The sequence below is a fragment of the Pagrus pagrus genome, assembly GCF_965226575.1.
Source record: "Pagrus pagrus genome assembly, chromosome: 11".
NCBI classification, from domain to species: Eukaryota; Metazoa; Chordata; class Actinopteri; order Spariformes; family Sparidae; genus Pagrus; species Pagrus pagrus.
Genome location: NC_140195.1, coordinates 17,375,322 through 17,389,350, shown reverse-complemented (window position 1 = coordinate 17,389,350; position 14,029 = coordinate 17,375,322). Strand labels below are relative to the sequence as shown.

Below are 14,029 nucleotides of genomic sequence, written 5' to 3'. Positions count from 1 at the left end.
AGTGCTACTGCATATGTGAAAAAAGTAGCGTAAAGCCTCAAGTGGTTTCAGAGGAATCTGCATGTAATCTTATAAATTGCCTCCAGTGATGTCACTCAGAGGCTAAGTTGCATTGTGGGTAATGTAGGTGCCAGATTCTGAAAAGGCTGCCATATCAATTTTCTATCATTTGTTTTTATACGGTCCATAACGAGTCCAATCAAAATCCCCTTAGGCAAGTCTTGCCATTCGGCAGCCATCTTGGCGACACCCATGGGCAGCCATTTTTCTAAATCGATGGGGCCGTACCAAATCGGTTTAAATTTATGTTAGTCTCACTCGTGAGTGGCTGATATCTTTGCTGGTTTGGCTGATGAGGCGCACGTTCGGGATATGTGTCATACAGTCACCATCTCTGGCGTTACAGACTTTTCTATTCAAAATACCTTAAGTTGTCTGTCTCTGTTCCAACACCGTGTAGGAGTGCAATGCTTAACTGGTACAATGTTTTCAAGACTGGTGCCTACATTACCCAAAATGCCACTTAGCCACTGAGTGACATCACTGGAGGCAATTAATTAGATGACATGCAGCTTCCTCTGGAGCAACAGAAAGCTTTATACTACAATTTTTTTTAAAAACATGCAGTCGGACTGCACTCCTCTCCAAGACCTGTAAACACACTTCAATGTGTAAAATTGGTGGAGTCGCCCTTTAACTGCAAAGAGTTGGATTGCATGATTCTCAAAACATGAAGGAGAAGTAATTTTTTATTACTCTAATGATTTCTGTGGTCAAATTTCTCATGACTTGATTTCCAACCAGGAAAAGCAAGAGACCACCCCAGGGCTACAAGTATTCAAAAGCCTCTGGTTCACCATGCAGCATAATTTTAAGTTTAATTGTAACTTTGCTTGGCATTTGATGATTATTAATTCGTCATAAAAGCATCAGTGGACACAATAAGGGCATGAAAGGAACACTATTACACTTTTGGTGCCTTAGACATCACTTTCATTACTTATCATGCCATCCAAAGTACTTTCTGAGTCTCTAAAAATAGGTCCAACAGGATCTAAGCATCGACAGGCTCTCGAAAAGGATGTTTATACGAACAAGGAACAGAGTTTTATTTTTGAACATGGATGGCTCACTTTGAGTCACCGTGAAGAGGTCAAGAAGGTCAAAAAAAGAAATGTAAACATCATAATCATAACATAATAATCTGTTTTTTTCTTCTTGTCTGCACAAACCCAAATATTGCAGTGTGTGGGAGTACACATATATCTATATGTACAAGGTACAGGTCGATATGTGCCTGTATTTGTATTTGTGAGTACATGCAGTGAGTGTACACATATTTGTGTGGATATGGATATATGTATTTATGTGTACACTTATTTACAGATCTATGTCATTGGATATGAGTTGTAATCTAGTCTATGCCTTTTAATGAACTTCATGATTTTCAGTTTGGTCTGTCAGTATTTGTTCCGTTCTTTTTTTCTCTTTCCTAAAATGTATTTTGTTCAGTTTCTCAGTTTCTTTAGATGTGCAGGGATGTACCCAATTGCCCTTATGTAACAACAATAACAAACGGTAAAAAAAAAAAAAAAAAAAAAAAAGGTCCAACAGGACAACAAACAAACCTGATCTGTAGACCTTGTATTGAAGAGGAACTCTGTGCCAAAATCTATTTTCTGATTGTTTTTATTTCATGTTGCATATTCCTGAATTGATTTATGAAATTAACAACAATCCTGAGACCATGTGATATCCCAGAATAAAAACACTATGCAGGGGTGCCTCAGTAGCTCAGTTGGTAGATCGTGTGCCCTGTGTATAGAGGCTGTGTCTTTGCTGCAGTGGCTCAGACTTCAATCCACCTGTGTCTTCATCTGTCCTATGTATAAGGTCACAAAAAAGAGAGTATTAAAAAAAAAAAAGATGGGATGGGGACCCAAGCAGCTAATTTTTGCCCTCCGCCCACTAGCAGGTTAATCCGGCCATGGTTTATAGATTTAAATTATTATTTTTTAAAACTTATGAAACAGTACAGTCAAAAACTGATTATTGTTGTTTTACTTTTACTTTTTATTTTACAGCCATCTGCTATGTGCAATTATCAGTCAATTTAAGGCTGCGCAATCTGTTGTGGCTTTGTTATTCTGTTACTGCATCTCATCTTAAAAAAGAAACAAAATATGAAATGTTTTTAATGTTTTTAATAATTTAATGTTGATTCATAATAAACTGTACTGTACATTTTGTACAGCGTTTGTGAGATGAGTGCATTATAAATTGTGGTAAAGCAGAATGAAAAATAGACGAAACTAACATTTTAAAACCAGTTCTGGATTGTAAAAATCCATCTAGCTGACATGAAGCTTGTGCTGTTTGTCATGTGTGATGAGGGTTTCATGCGTAAGAGCCTTTAAATTAGTCATAATGTCTGGTGACACATCCCTGAACAGATGACGTAGACTCAGATTCAAACTGAAGCAGACGTGCAAGTTTGCACATTCAGCTTGTTCCACTGTGTGGTCTTTTTCATAAAAATGTTTTATTAATGTAATTATTTCTTTCAGCTATTCACTATGTAAAGTATTAATTACAATTTCTTTGAATTGCATTCTGCACAAAGTTTAACACAGTAAAGACAGTAAGAGGCAGTAATCAGGTTACGGCATCAATTCACTCTTTTATTTACAATTATGTTAACTGGCAGTAGAAACAGGAAGTTAAACGCTCTCTCTCTCTTTCCTGTTTAGGAAGAGTGATACTCTTACACTGAAACTGCGGTAAACTAATACTGAACTTTTTTACATCAAAAAGACAAGCCGTCCTCCACCCCCCAAAAATACATATGTAAAAATGAAACATGGTTAGGTGTATATATTACAGAGCTGAACAAATGAGCTTCCTTGTATTGTATCTTAGAAAAAGCCTTTAAACATCGCAACTTCCTTTGCACTTTCTTGCTTACAGCTCATTTTCTTGGCACTGAGGTATCGTTTATGTCCAGAGCAGGCCTCACACAGGTTGCAGTCAAAGCATTAGTCGAGCAGCGAATTCAGCTTCTCATTAAAATGTTTTAAACTGCTGCCGTCTGTGAAATGAGGTCAGTTAATTCTACATTTAATAGAAATGCTAGTATGGTAAATTCAGTTTTAAGTGCAGATGTTCCACTTTTGTCTTAATGTTCACACATTAGACAGTCAACTCTTGCCCTGTCAAGACACCTCACAGAGCGACCTGAAGCGATCCATGCAGCCTTTCTGATTCACGATTTTAGGGGATGTCCATGTCTCCATTAGAGGCGTGGGAGTGGCGTTTCTCACACGAAGCTCGGTTGTCAACATTTTCTTTGCTCTCCTCATCCCGATCCTCTGATCCTGATCTCCTTCTGAGACGCAGCCCCGGATCTCTCTGTGTCGGCACCTGGAAGCTTGAGAAGGAGCTTCCTAACGACGGTCTCTTCTCTGAAAAGGACAGCACAAACACAAAAACAGACAGAAGTGAGTGCTTACAGCAGGCGAGTTCATTCAGATTTACGTCTGTAACACAGAGGCTGATGAAGATGCAGAAATAGAGAAGGAATTCACTGGTGAGAGATACAATAATCAAATTTCAGGAAGTATGTATTTACAGAACAGCGTGTGAAATACAATCGTCACCTATGTACTGACAAACAATCTCTCTCTTCAAAGAAAATGGTGCCACTGTAATCTTTGCTTGAATCTACATTAAATATCATCCCCAACCACAGCAGCGGCATTTGTTAGCCGGCTGTACGCTCTGAATGTTGAATTTTCCACATTGTTTTCTGCCATTTGAGGTCTGAAGGGGGGTTTTTCATATTACATCAACTTGTTGTGCATTCTTCCTCGGCAATGCTGTTTCCAAGAAACGTTTATCAAATGTAACGTTTATCAGTTTAAACATAATGTAATAACAATAACATTTTGTCTTTGAACTGAATATAGGTCTAAAACGATTTGCTAATGATTACAGTCTGTTTTTATTTCTGCTGAACACAGTGTCCCAACTTTTTTTGATTTAGCATTGTAATTTTTGCAGTAGTGGATGGACACATACAGTAATTTGCTTGAGCTGATTATTTGTACATTCAGTCAAATGTGCAGCAATAGTAGGAAAAGCAGAGGTGTTACGATGAAACTAAAGCAGCTTAATGGAGTCCAGCCATCGTTCATATTATTATTAACACCTGTGCTTTTGCCTGTTGTGACATGTCCAAAACAAAGCACTTTAAATGCTTCACATTTGTCGGGTCACATAACGCAGCGTCTCGTCTTGAAGATGGGACACGTACCGCCTGGTCCGATTGGTCGCATCAGTCTGTTCATCTGGACGTTCCAGTGTTTGACGTTGGTGCTCGCCTGGCGAAGCTTCCTCTGGGCAGCCTGTCGGAGAAAAAGAGCGACTCATTAAAACACATGCAACTACTGTAGGCATTACCACCAACTCCAGATAATAAATATGAGTAATAAGAATCTTTTCACATCAAAGTACAAAGAGAAACCTTCTGACACGTACAGGGGTGTAGACAGTACTGGCTCTCTTAAAGCCAGATTAGTAAAGTAGATCAACCTCCCACTTACTTGTAATACCATCATCACAGTATCAAAATTAATCACATAAAGTTTTCCAAAGTTTTCAGTCTGTTGTCTGAAACTCCTCGTTGGACTTTGAAATCATTGAACTGTTTTGAAGGACAGACCAAAACAGCTGTCTGCTGTCTGATATTAAATCTTCTTTCAATTTGACTAAACAAAATTAATTAACCCTCGTTACAGTAGTATGGACTTTGAATTCAACTTAACAGATGTTCAAAATAAAATTTAAGTTAAATCAGCAGATGATGCTTTTGGCTCAATGTTTCATGTATCACACTAGATCCCCAGTAAGCAACATTTCAGATAACTTAGACTTGGTAAAATTCAGTTTCTTGAGGTTTTAATTTTTTGGTTCTTACCACTACATCCTGGTCAACCCGATGCCGGTTGGCGCGGACCTCCTCTAGCTGCCTCTGCGCCTCGTCCAGGGACCGGGACTTGGCCTCCATTTCCTGTTTCAGCTCCTGCTTCTCCCTCTGAGTCTTCAAGATGTACTCCTCCTGTTCCTCCTGCAGGGACATCAGGGCCTTCATTTTCTCCTCCTCTTCAGCCAGTAACCTGGACACAACAGAGAGCACAAAAAAATTACATTTTCTAAACAAAAAAACAAAAGAAACGTGATCGACTCTTCGCTGTTGAAGAGGATCTGATGTTTTAACATAATGTTTCAAACATTACAGTGAGCAGAGATGCACGATGCCTGGAGCTGAAGCTGTTTGCAGATTTATGTGATCATTTATCAGACATGTTTTTACTTGTAAAGATTTAGAGAGCACAGAAACAGCGACACAATAGAGCTGAGTGATGGTAGCATTTAACAACTTCCTCTGTCGGCAGCTCAACTTCCTCAGGAACATAACGCAACATGAACTCCTTTCAACAGCTGAGCTGAATATCTGCTGTCTGCACACAAAAGCACCTCCCAACCTACAGCACAGATGAATGTTTGCAGCCTCTTAACCCAAACAAATGACTTCTTATTGTCCTGTGAAAGTCTATATAAGTCTGTAAGTGAAGATGGGAGGAAACGTGAAACGCTTTACCCTGCTTGAGCTAAGCGGAAGGCCTCCTCATCCAGCCTGGCCTTGATCTCCTGCTGCAGCGCCTCCTCCAAGCGCTTCTGCATCTCCTCCAGCTCCTGGATCCTCTTCCTCTGCTTCTCTGCTTCCTCCTCTTTCAGAGCCATCTCAGCCTGCATACTGACCCGAGCCTTGAGATGCACAAGAAGAAGCAAAGGAATGATCACTCGTATCTTTCTGTTTCTGAATTCAAACTCTTTATTTCCTCTTCTTCTTTGCTTCCACACTCACCTCCTCAGCCTCTCGCAGCTGGACTTCCAGGGCCCGCTGGAGCTGTTCATGCTGCTGGCGCCTCCTCTGCTCGTCCTGCTCCAGGAGGGCCTGAGCCTGCTTTTGCGCCTCCTTTAGGAGCTCCAGCTCCGCCAGCTTACGTTCCCGTTCCTCCTGCAGGGCCCGCAGCCTCTGCAGCTCCTCCTCCTTTGCCTGCTGTCTCTTCTCCCGCTGCTCTCGCTGCTCACGTCGCTTCAGCTTCAGATCTTTGTGGAGGGAGTTTTTCCCCTCCACGTGCAGCCTGATGGCTGTTTGAATCGCTGTGAAGAAGATGGTATTTACTTGATATGAGGATCTTTGACTTATCAGTGATCAATATCGGTGAATGTGAGTCTCCTCTGACCTGTAGTCCACTCCTGTCTCTGTTTGGTGTCTGAGGCACTCATCTCATAAGTCTTGGAGAGGGTTTTCAAACAAAACATGCACCTCTTCCCATCCCGGTCTGGCAGCACCTGTTCAACGAGTGAAATATTTATTTTATCAATAAATGTCTCCTCATCATGCATTGTTTTTGTTCTCTTTTTTACATGTGTTGTGACCATGTCTTAAATGTTAGAAAAAAAGATGTTGAACTCACTGGGAAAAGGACGTTTTTGATCCATTTTGAACGACCAAACAATATTTGATCATCGTCTACTTCCTATAATAAAGCATGATTTTAGAATGATTGCTTGTTTTAACACATGGTGTAGTGTGTAGTGCTCTCGCTGAAAAAATAACAGAACTTGACCAGATTTTTGTTTGTCATACTTGTATGGCATTGATGGGCTAATAATTGACTCGGTGTTCATGTCAACAGCCAGCAAAAGACAGGCAGGGTAACAACCACTTGACTCCAGCTCTACTGCTGGCGGCTTCATACTCAGAATGAATGATCCATATTCATGCATGAGAGTGAGGCTGGCAGACTAATTATAGATTCAATTCACTTCTGTGAGGAAATCTGAAATCTGATTGTGAAACAAGGCAACATTCAGTATCCAACTGTTGTGCTTTTATTAAACTTGATCATTACCAACCTTTGCAGATTATGATGCCTAAATATACTACTCTGTCTACTGGGGGACTGTTTGGAAGTTTTTGGGGGTGGGGAGGTTCTGAAAAGGGGGGAGGGTTATGTATTTTTCCCTTTGCTAAAGGGAGGGTAGTCTAAATTCTTTAGAAGAGAGGGGGAGGGTCTTTAGCGATTAGTGCCACGTCATTTGTCACTATTCTAGAGCAGCTCCCACCTTCACTTTGATCTGCATCTTAAAAGGAAGCTGAACAGTGAAGTAAAGATGTGTGAAAACATGTAAATGTGTAATGTAAAGTGATGGTGAACGCTTTTGAGTCAAAAATAAAGCATTGCTGGAATATTCAGAAACAGGACACATCATTACCGGCTGCAACAGCATCGGCTTTTAATGTTTTACACTTTGTGAGTCTGTGTCATCATGGCAAAATGTGGTTTTGGAAACACAGAAGTGGCATTTTGCCAGTTGCCTGTCTGTCTGTCTGCCTGTCTGTCTGCCAGCCTGCCTGTCTGCCAGCCTGCCTGTCTGCCAGTCGACAGATTTTATCACCACAGTAGAGTCACAACCGAGTCAATAGGCGCTTTTTAGCCGGGTTGACCCACATTTATAGAACCTGTGTGGACCCCCTAGTTTTGGTGGAAAAGCGGTATAAGATGTGCTCACCAAACTTTACAGAAGTGTAGTCGACATCAAAACGAAGTTAAAACCTGGGTGTGGTCCGATACATGAGTACTGAGTACTTATGTAATAATGTAGTGTTGACCACTGTGATGACTTCTGTCGTGGGTCAAAATGTCATCATGTTGTTGGTGGTCGCGGCTGGTGTGAGCCCATCACAAGATGGTGTTTCGTTCATTAAATGTTTTCCATAATTCTACATTATTCCATTAACACGTTAAAGTGGAACTCTTACACGTACAGCTCTTGAGGAGTACTACTGCAATAAGTTGTAAAAGCCTTTTGTTTATCCATAGGGAGCAACTTTGAAAATCTTAATGTTTGGGGCCATGGACCAGTTCACCAGACCTCTGTAGCCCGCTCCTCATATTTGACAGAGGCCTGAAGCTACAGTAGCCGCTACTAGCATAACACACACCAGATAATTAAATAAAAGAGGAATACTTGTAGGGCTGGGCAATATGGCCTTAAATTAATATCCCAGTATGATATTATATGATATATATTTCAATATTACCTCACAAGCATTTAACAAATGGTAGATCTGGGCAACAAAATCAAATTTCACAATATTACTGACCAGATTTTTGATAAATAATCATCAGTAATGTGGATATAATGACTAAGTGGGTAAAGACTATTCTGGTAAGTTCAGAAAATTACATCACTTTACTGTAATGCAGCCTTAAAAACCAGGATTTAATGCTATCCAAAATCTAAGATGATATACAGTCGTCTCACAATAACGGTATAATACCGTTAAATTACCCAGGCCTAAATACATGAAATAAAAAGACGATATCTCTGGTTGTGCTGCATTTATTTTGATCCTCTGTGAGTCTGACAATGTAATCAGAGTGCAATGCTAAATCGGTGAAGTATTATTTAAAGGTTTTAAAGGAAAATTAGAGTACGTCAACATAAATTATATGTGCACTTTTAGTTAAGAATGCCAAAATTGTACTTCAAAATTGTAAATTGTAATTCAATAGTGTTGATTTTTTTCTAGTGTTCAGATCTTAGTCAAGAAAAGGGTCCACAGGAAATTGTCATAGCACATGGAGGGCCAGTCTTTTTAAAAAAGAAGTTAAACATCATTTTCTGCATTCCTCCTCACCACAACAATTTCTGCACAGTCCCTAGCGATTCCGAGTAACTGGTTGCACATGTCTGAGCAATTCAACTAAAACTAAACTTTTTGTCTCAAGGGTAGTACGTGAATTATTTTCTTGGAGTCCCGAAGAGGTAATGGTTTCCAGTAATTCACAAGAAAAACTAAAGATGGAGGGAAGTCATGACAAACAAACATCTGTGAACCAATGTGTGATCCTTTTAGCATCATCTTGCAACACCTTGGGAGAGTCCCCACCCCCAGATTGTGAACCTCTGGCTTTAAGAATCATATATTGACTCAAATTTAAGAAAGCAAATGAGCAGTAAGTATTCTTCAGCTGCTTACCTCCACACAGCAGTTCCCATCCAGGACTATGTTGCCCTGGCAATCCTTGCGGTCCTCCCCGGTGTAGTAGGACAAGTTGCTGGGCCTTAAGGTGAACCAGCGTTCCTTCCAGTTCCTCCTCAGCTGGCCTTTCTTCCACAGATAACCCTGCACAAACACACATACTCATTGACACAATACAGAGCAATGCATCATCCAAAACATAGACTTCTGCTGACGAATGAGTCTCTTACCTCTTTGAGGACATCACCAACGATCTCCCTGTAAACTTCCTCTATAGCCATGCTGATTATGCTCTTATCAATTCCTCTGGTTATCTTTCCCGAATTCATCATCTCCAGAAAAACCCAAACAGTAATGCCGCTCTGCTGCACTGAGTCTTGGGAAAAGAAGTCCTCCAATTCAACACAGTTGAACTCAATACTCATAGCCATGCAGACCTTCTTGAGGAGGTACTCCACCTGGAGAGGAAAAGAAACCAAAGGTCTTGAGAGTGAGAAATAACATGATTCATTTGAATTATCTGTCTTTCCTGCATTGTACTCAAGGGAGGAAGTAACTAAGCGTCTGACTAACTAAGGCATTTATTGCTTTTATAGTAGTATCAAGTACCTTTTGGTTAAATTTTTGTTTTATTTAAGTGATTTAAGGTTGTTTTTTACCTCCCTAAAGTTGGGGGCCTATTCACAATAAATTGTTATCAAGCAGAGCAGTCTGACATTATTTTGTAGTTTCCAATTTTTAACATAAAGCACCACAGTAAAGCTCAAATCCTATGACACTGCCCCTCTCAAGACTTTCATTTATGTTGATTCTTAATTAAAGGTACATATGAAAACTGTTTTGACTACTGTAGTACACATAACGCCACAGATTTCTTTGTCCAATGGTTGGTGTGTGAAGAATGTACCAAAATGAAACTGAATAATGTTTTCTCAAACTCAGCACGACAAAAACTACTCTGCCCTTGAAATGTAGGTCTCTCTCTTGGCAGCAGCTTTGAAAAACACACGACAGGAAACCAAAACGAGAGTTTGCAAGTGAGAAACAAGCCCACACTGCTGCATGAAAAGAGCAGCGTGTTCCATGATGGCAAGAAACAAGGTTTCAGCAAGGGTGTGTTTAGTGGTTGTCGAGGATCCAACACCATTTTTTTTTTGGTCACAGATTACTGACTACAGCCTTAGAACTTTACCTAACAACAGAGCACAATAACTTGAAATGCCAATGCTGCTAAATTTAGAAACAAGTGTCACTATCATCACACACAGCCACGATCAACAATGACTTCAAGATGAGCAAGATGAGATTTGTTTTCTCAGTCTTAGAATAGAAAATTTTCAATTTTTCAGTCCAATCATGTTTTGACTGAAGAAATACAATATATTTAAGTTGCATATAAAGATATAAAGTGTCTGTTTTGTAATAGAAATTTAAATATATTCTACCTACCTCGTCAGGGACCATAACCAAAGGGTACTTGTCTTCAGAGAGAAAATTAAAAAGGCACCAAAGTCGAAAAGCATCCTTCTCTGGCAGAACAGTGCTGCTGGTTTTGTCTGTGCGGTAGTTTTTCTTTGCCGTAAGAGTCCAACAGAGCTCGTCTACGTTTTCCTTAATAAAAGAGCCGTCAATAACCTGCAACAACATCAGGCAGAGATTGAAGCATCCATGAAAGAATTACAAAAAGAGTATACAGTTGTGATTTTATCACCTTATCCAGGATGTATTTGTTGAGATAAGGCATGTAACCCTGACTGGAAACTGGACCATCATCATCATCCCTGAAGTGCTCCTCCAAAGCAACAGGGTCGTGTGGGATAGACAAGACTGTACACAGGTTGTGAGACAGCACCTGAAAAATCCCAATGAACAGGACAGAAATACATTTAAAAAAGGACAACAGAATGGACGTGGATGTCACATTACTGCCAAAACTAAATTACACACTGTGTATCTTGTGGACAGTTGAGTTTGACTGCTGGGACAAGTCTTTGTGTCACGTTTTCCTCAGAAAATACAGGCCAGCAGATTCAGAAATTTGCTCATTTTGAAACAGAACTTTTGGGAACAGAAATTCTGAATTCTTATACATCATGCTATCCTAAAAATAATTTTGTTTGCTCATACAGAAGTGTGCAAAAATATTTTTAAAAAATGGGGTGGCTGAAGTCAGCAGGAAAGCAGGAAATATTGCATGGCAACTCAAAGTGCTTTACAGGTCAAACTACAAAAGCTAAAAGAAAGCGTAGAGATGAACAGTAAGCTACACAGAGAATCAAAGCAATGAAAAATAGAAATCAAAATTGAAAGGTGAAAAAAAAAAGTTAAATAAAGTAGATAAAAAGTGATCAAATAAAGAGAAGAAACAATAAAAGATGGAAAGAAGACCTGCTACAAAAAGATTACATTATAAGCTATAAATAACACAAACTACTACATGTAATCAGTGTACTACTATTAATATTAATATTACTATACTACCAGTATTACTACTGCTGTGTCGAAGAGGGTTTTACTCTATAAAAAAAGCCCTCTACTTCTATAAGTTTCTTCAACTGAAAGTGTGCAACATCTTGACATATCTGATGCATTTAATCAGACAACCAGTGTCTTGGCGTGTTGAGCCATAACCACATCCTGTCTCAAAGCTCTAGCGCACTACAACATCTGTCATTTGTGAGGCCACGGCACACAAACTGCTTGCTTGCTTCTTAGTGCGTCTAAAGAACATGGTGCGTGTACACAGCCTGCTGCATGCATGAGGGGGATAAGCCTAGTCATGAGGCTGACCCACTGTGAGCCAGGAGCGGCAGGCAGCACATCGCAGGAACGTGGAGGTGGCTGGAAATGGAGTCCACACCAAGACCAAGTGACATAACGATGAGATCAACAAAAATACAGTGGCTCCATTGAAGCCTTGTGGCAAGAGACAACAATCACCAACATGTTTCCAGTTTGCCCTCGCTCTGACTGTAACAATGTTCTTTTTACATACATAGGCTCATGGTGTGAAGATACTCTATTCAACAGGCTGTTCTCGGGTCAGGTCCAGTGCCAGAGGAGCCTTTGCACTACAAGCTGGTACACGAAGGCCCAGTGCAAGCACAGCTTGGAGATGAGGGCTCCCATTCATATACAGACTGAGAGCAAACTGTTACTCTCCTCCTCTTGTCAAACAGAGGTGCATATTGTGCCCTCTTTCAGCAGTGAAAGCATTTTACTCGAAATATAAGGAACAAATTTGTTCCTTGTTGGGACGGTGTGTGGTTTAAAAGCTGAGTTTCACACAGGAAATATTGATGATGATAATATCAGAGGGCATACACCCGTATTTCCTGAAGCACAGAACCAACTATAACATTATAACTTATAACAACAAGTCCAAATAATAAATTCAGTTCTGACATTCAACTTGCTGAGCACTTCAAATATTTTCACCTCATCATCCCCAGAGCAGGCCCACGTGATGAAATATGATTTGACATAGGAAATGAGGCAACAGAGTGAGTGAGTTTTCAGACGAAAAAAAACCCCCAAAGTCCCTTAAAGTCCAGGTAGTCCACTCACCTTGAGCTGAGACTTAGACACCTTACCGCTCCTCTCCAGATCCAGGGCTGTGAAACCATACCAGATGGATTTGAGCAGCTCAGACCGCAGGTCCATGTCTACAGCCGCGTTACTTTCTGATTTCCTCCTCTACGTCTCTTCTTCTTCCCTCTGCTGTTGACACAGGGCCCTTGGGTGACAAACTGACACCCACGTTGTGTTGCTGCTGTCACTGAGGCATTGGGCTTTACCAGGCTGCTGACAGCGACACCTGCAGGTCGTCCACAGTCACTGACGGAGAGGGAGGGTCTGATTGTTTACTACAGTGAATGATCTGATCCTGCCTACAGTGGAGAAAGAAGAGTATTCAGATCCTTTAAAGTATGACTACCACAACATACAAACAATCCATTACAAGTAAAAAACAAAAAACAAATGTTGTTTTATTTAGTACTGAGAATATCCCCTTAAAACTGTTATATTATGATTATAGGTTCATGTTATCAGATTATGTTGTATTATTACATTAAATTGTCATTACTGATGCATAAAGGTGTAACTAGCACAAGTAACGCGTAACTAAAGTAGTTAGTTATAATTATATAGATTGCATAACATGTTAGTACTCAAGTTAAGTACAAATTGTATTCAAATACTAGAGTAAACGTAATTTCCAGGAGTGCTGCCTTCAAGGACTGGTAATAGTATAGAAATGACACGTAAGTTACCAGAAATATGAATGTGAAAAAAGGGTTTTTCTAGGAAACCATGGATTTTAACAGAGCTTAGACAGGTGGGCACTCTTAAATATAAGTCTAAATATCTAAATATAATATCTAAAACAAACCCAAACCTATTCTGATTATCAATAACGGTTTTTTAGCTAACTGCTAATTTGAAATGAGTTAATTTGATGTTAGCTTTATTTTGCGGGTTTGTGTACTGCTCATATAACTTAATAGCTACCAACCAATAATTAATAACTTAATTTAGGCCTGACAGTAAGTAAGTATTTATGTTATATAAATAAACAAACTGCAAGCCTACCTGCTAGCCTGCGTTAGCCTGGTTCCAGACGTCTGAATCAGCCGCCACATCTCCATTTTATCCAGAGCTATAAAAATCTAGTAATTAACATAAGGGAGGGGTAACATTACTTAATTAAATGGCTTTTGAATCTGAATATTGGGCTACTTTTGTTAGCCCAGACGGTGCCATTGCAAACATCGCCCTCTAGAGGCCCTTTAACTTAGTATTTACTGTATACTTATGAGAAAGTCATTAAAATAAAATAAAAAAGATCTATGCATACTGGTTATTGTTTGTCGTCATGACTGAACCATTAAAAAAAAAATACAATGAGAT

General features: G+C 39.8%; 1 protein-coding gene across 2 annotated transcripts; it reads right to left on the bottom strand.

Moving 5' to 3' along the window:
* Window positions 1–2,655: 2,655 nt before the first annotated feature.
* LOC311265546 (differentially expressed in FDCP 6 homolog) lies at window positions 2,656–13,805 on the bottom strand. 2 transcript variants are annotated; one of them, XM_084367313.1, is made up of 13 exons: window positions 13,712–13,805; window positions 12,686–13,008; window positions 10,830–10,970; window positions 10,568–10,753; window positions 9,349–9,576; window positions 9,116–9,262; window positions 6,543–6,605; window positions 6,309–6,417; window positions 5,927–6,225; window positions 5,660–5,826; window positions 4,976–5,174; window positions 4,313–4,403; window positions 2,656–3,461 (listed from the first exon to the last, which is right to left on the bottom strand). In XM_084367313.1, the coding sequence occupies exons 2-13, from the start codon at window positions 12,779–12,781 to the stop codon at window positions 3,271–3,273; spliced, it is 1,917 nt and encodes a 638-aa protein (XP_084223439.1). In that variant the 5' UTR covers window positions 12,782–13,008; window positions 13,712–13,805; the 3' UTR covers window positions 2,656–3,270. The 2 variants fall into 2 exon arrangements, with proteins under 2 accessions (XP_084223439.1, XP_084223440.1); XM_084367314.1 differs by lacking the exon at window positions 6,543–6,605 and having other exon boundaries at window positions 13,712–13,804.
* Between the last annotated feature and the right edge of the window lie 224 nt (window positions 13,806–14,029).

What these genes read in the sequence shown, in the direction of transcription:
- LOC311265546 (XM_084367313.1), bottom strand. Translation starts at nt 12,781, where the DNA reads ATGGACCTGCGGTCTGAGCTGCTCAAATCCATCTGGTATGGTTTCACA. An exon ending in TGTCTAAGTCTCAGCTCAAG is followed by an intron (nt 10,971 to 12,685) that starts GTGAGTGGACTA and finishes GGGATTTTTCAG; the next exon opens with GTGCTGTCTCACAACCTGTG. An exon ending in GAGACAGGAGTGGACTACAG is followed by an intron (nt 6,226 to 6,308) that starts GTCAGAGGAGAC and finishes TCTTCTTCACAG; the next exon opens with CGATTCAAACAGCCATCAGG.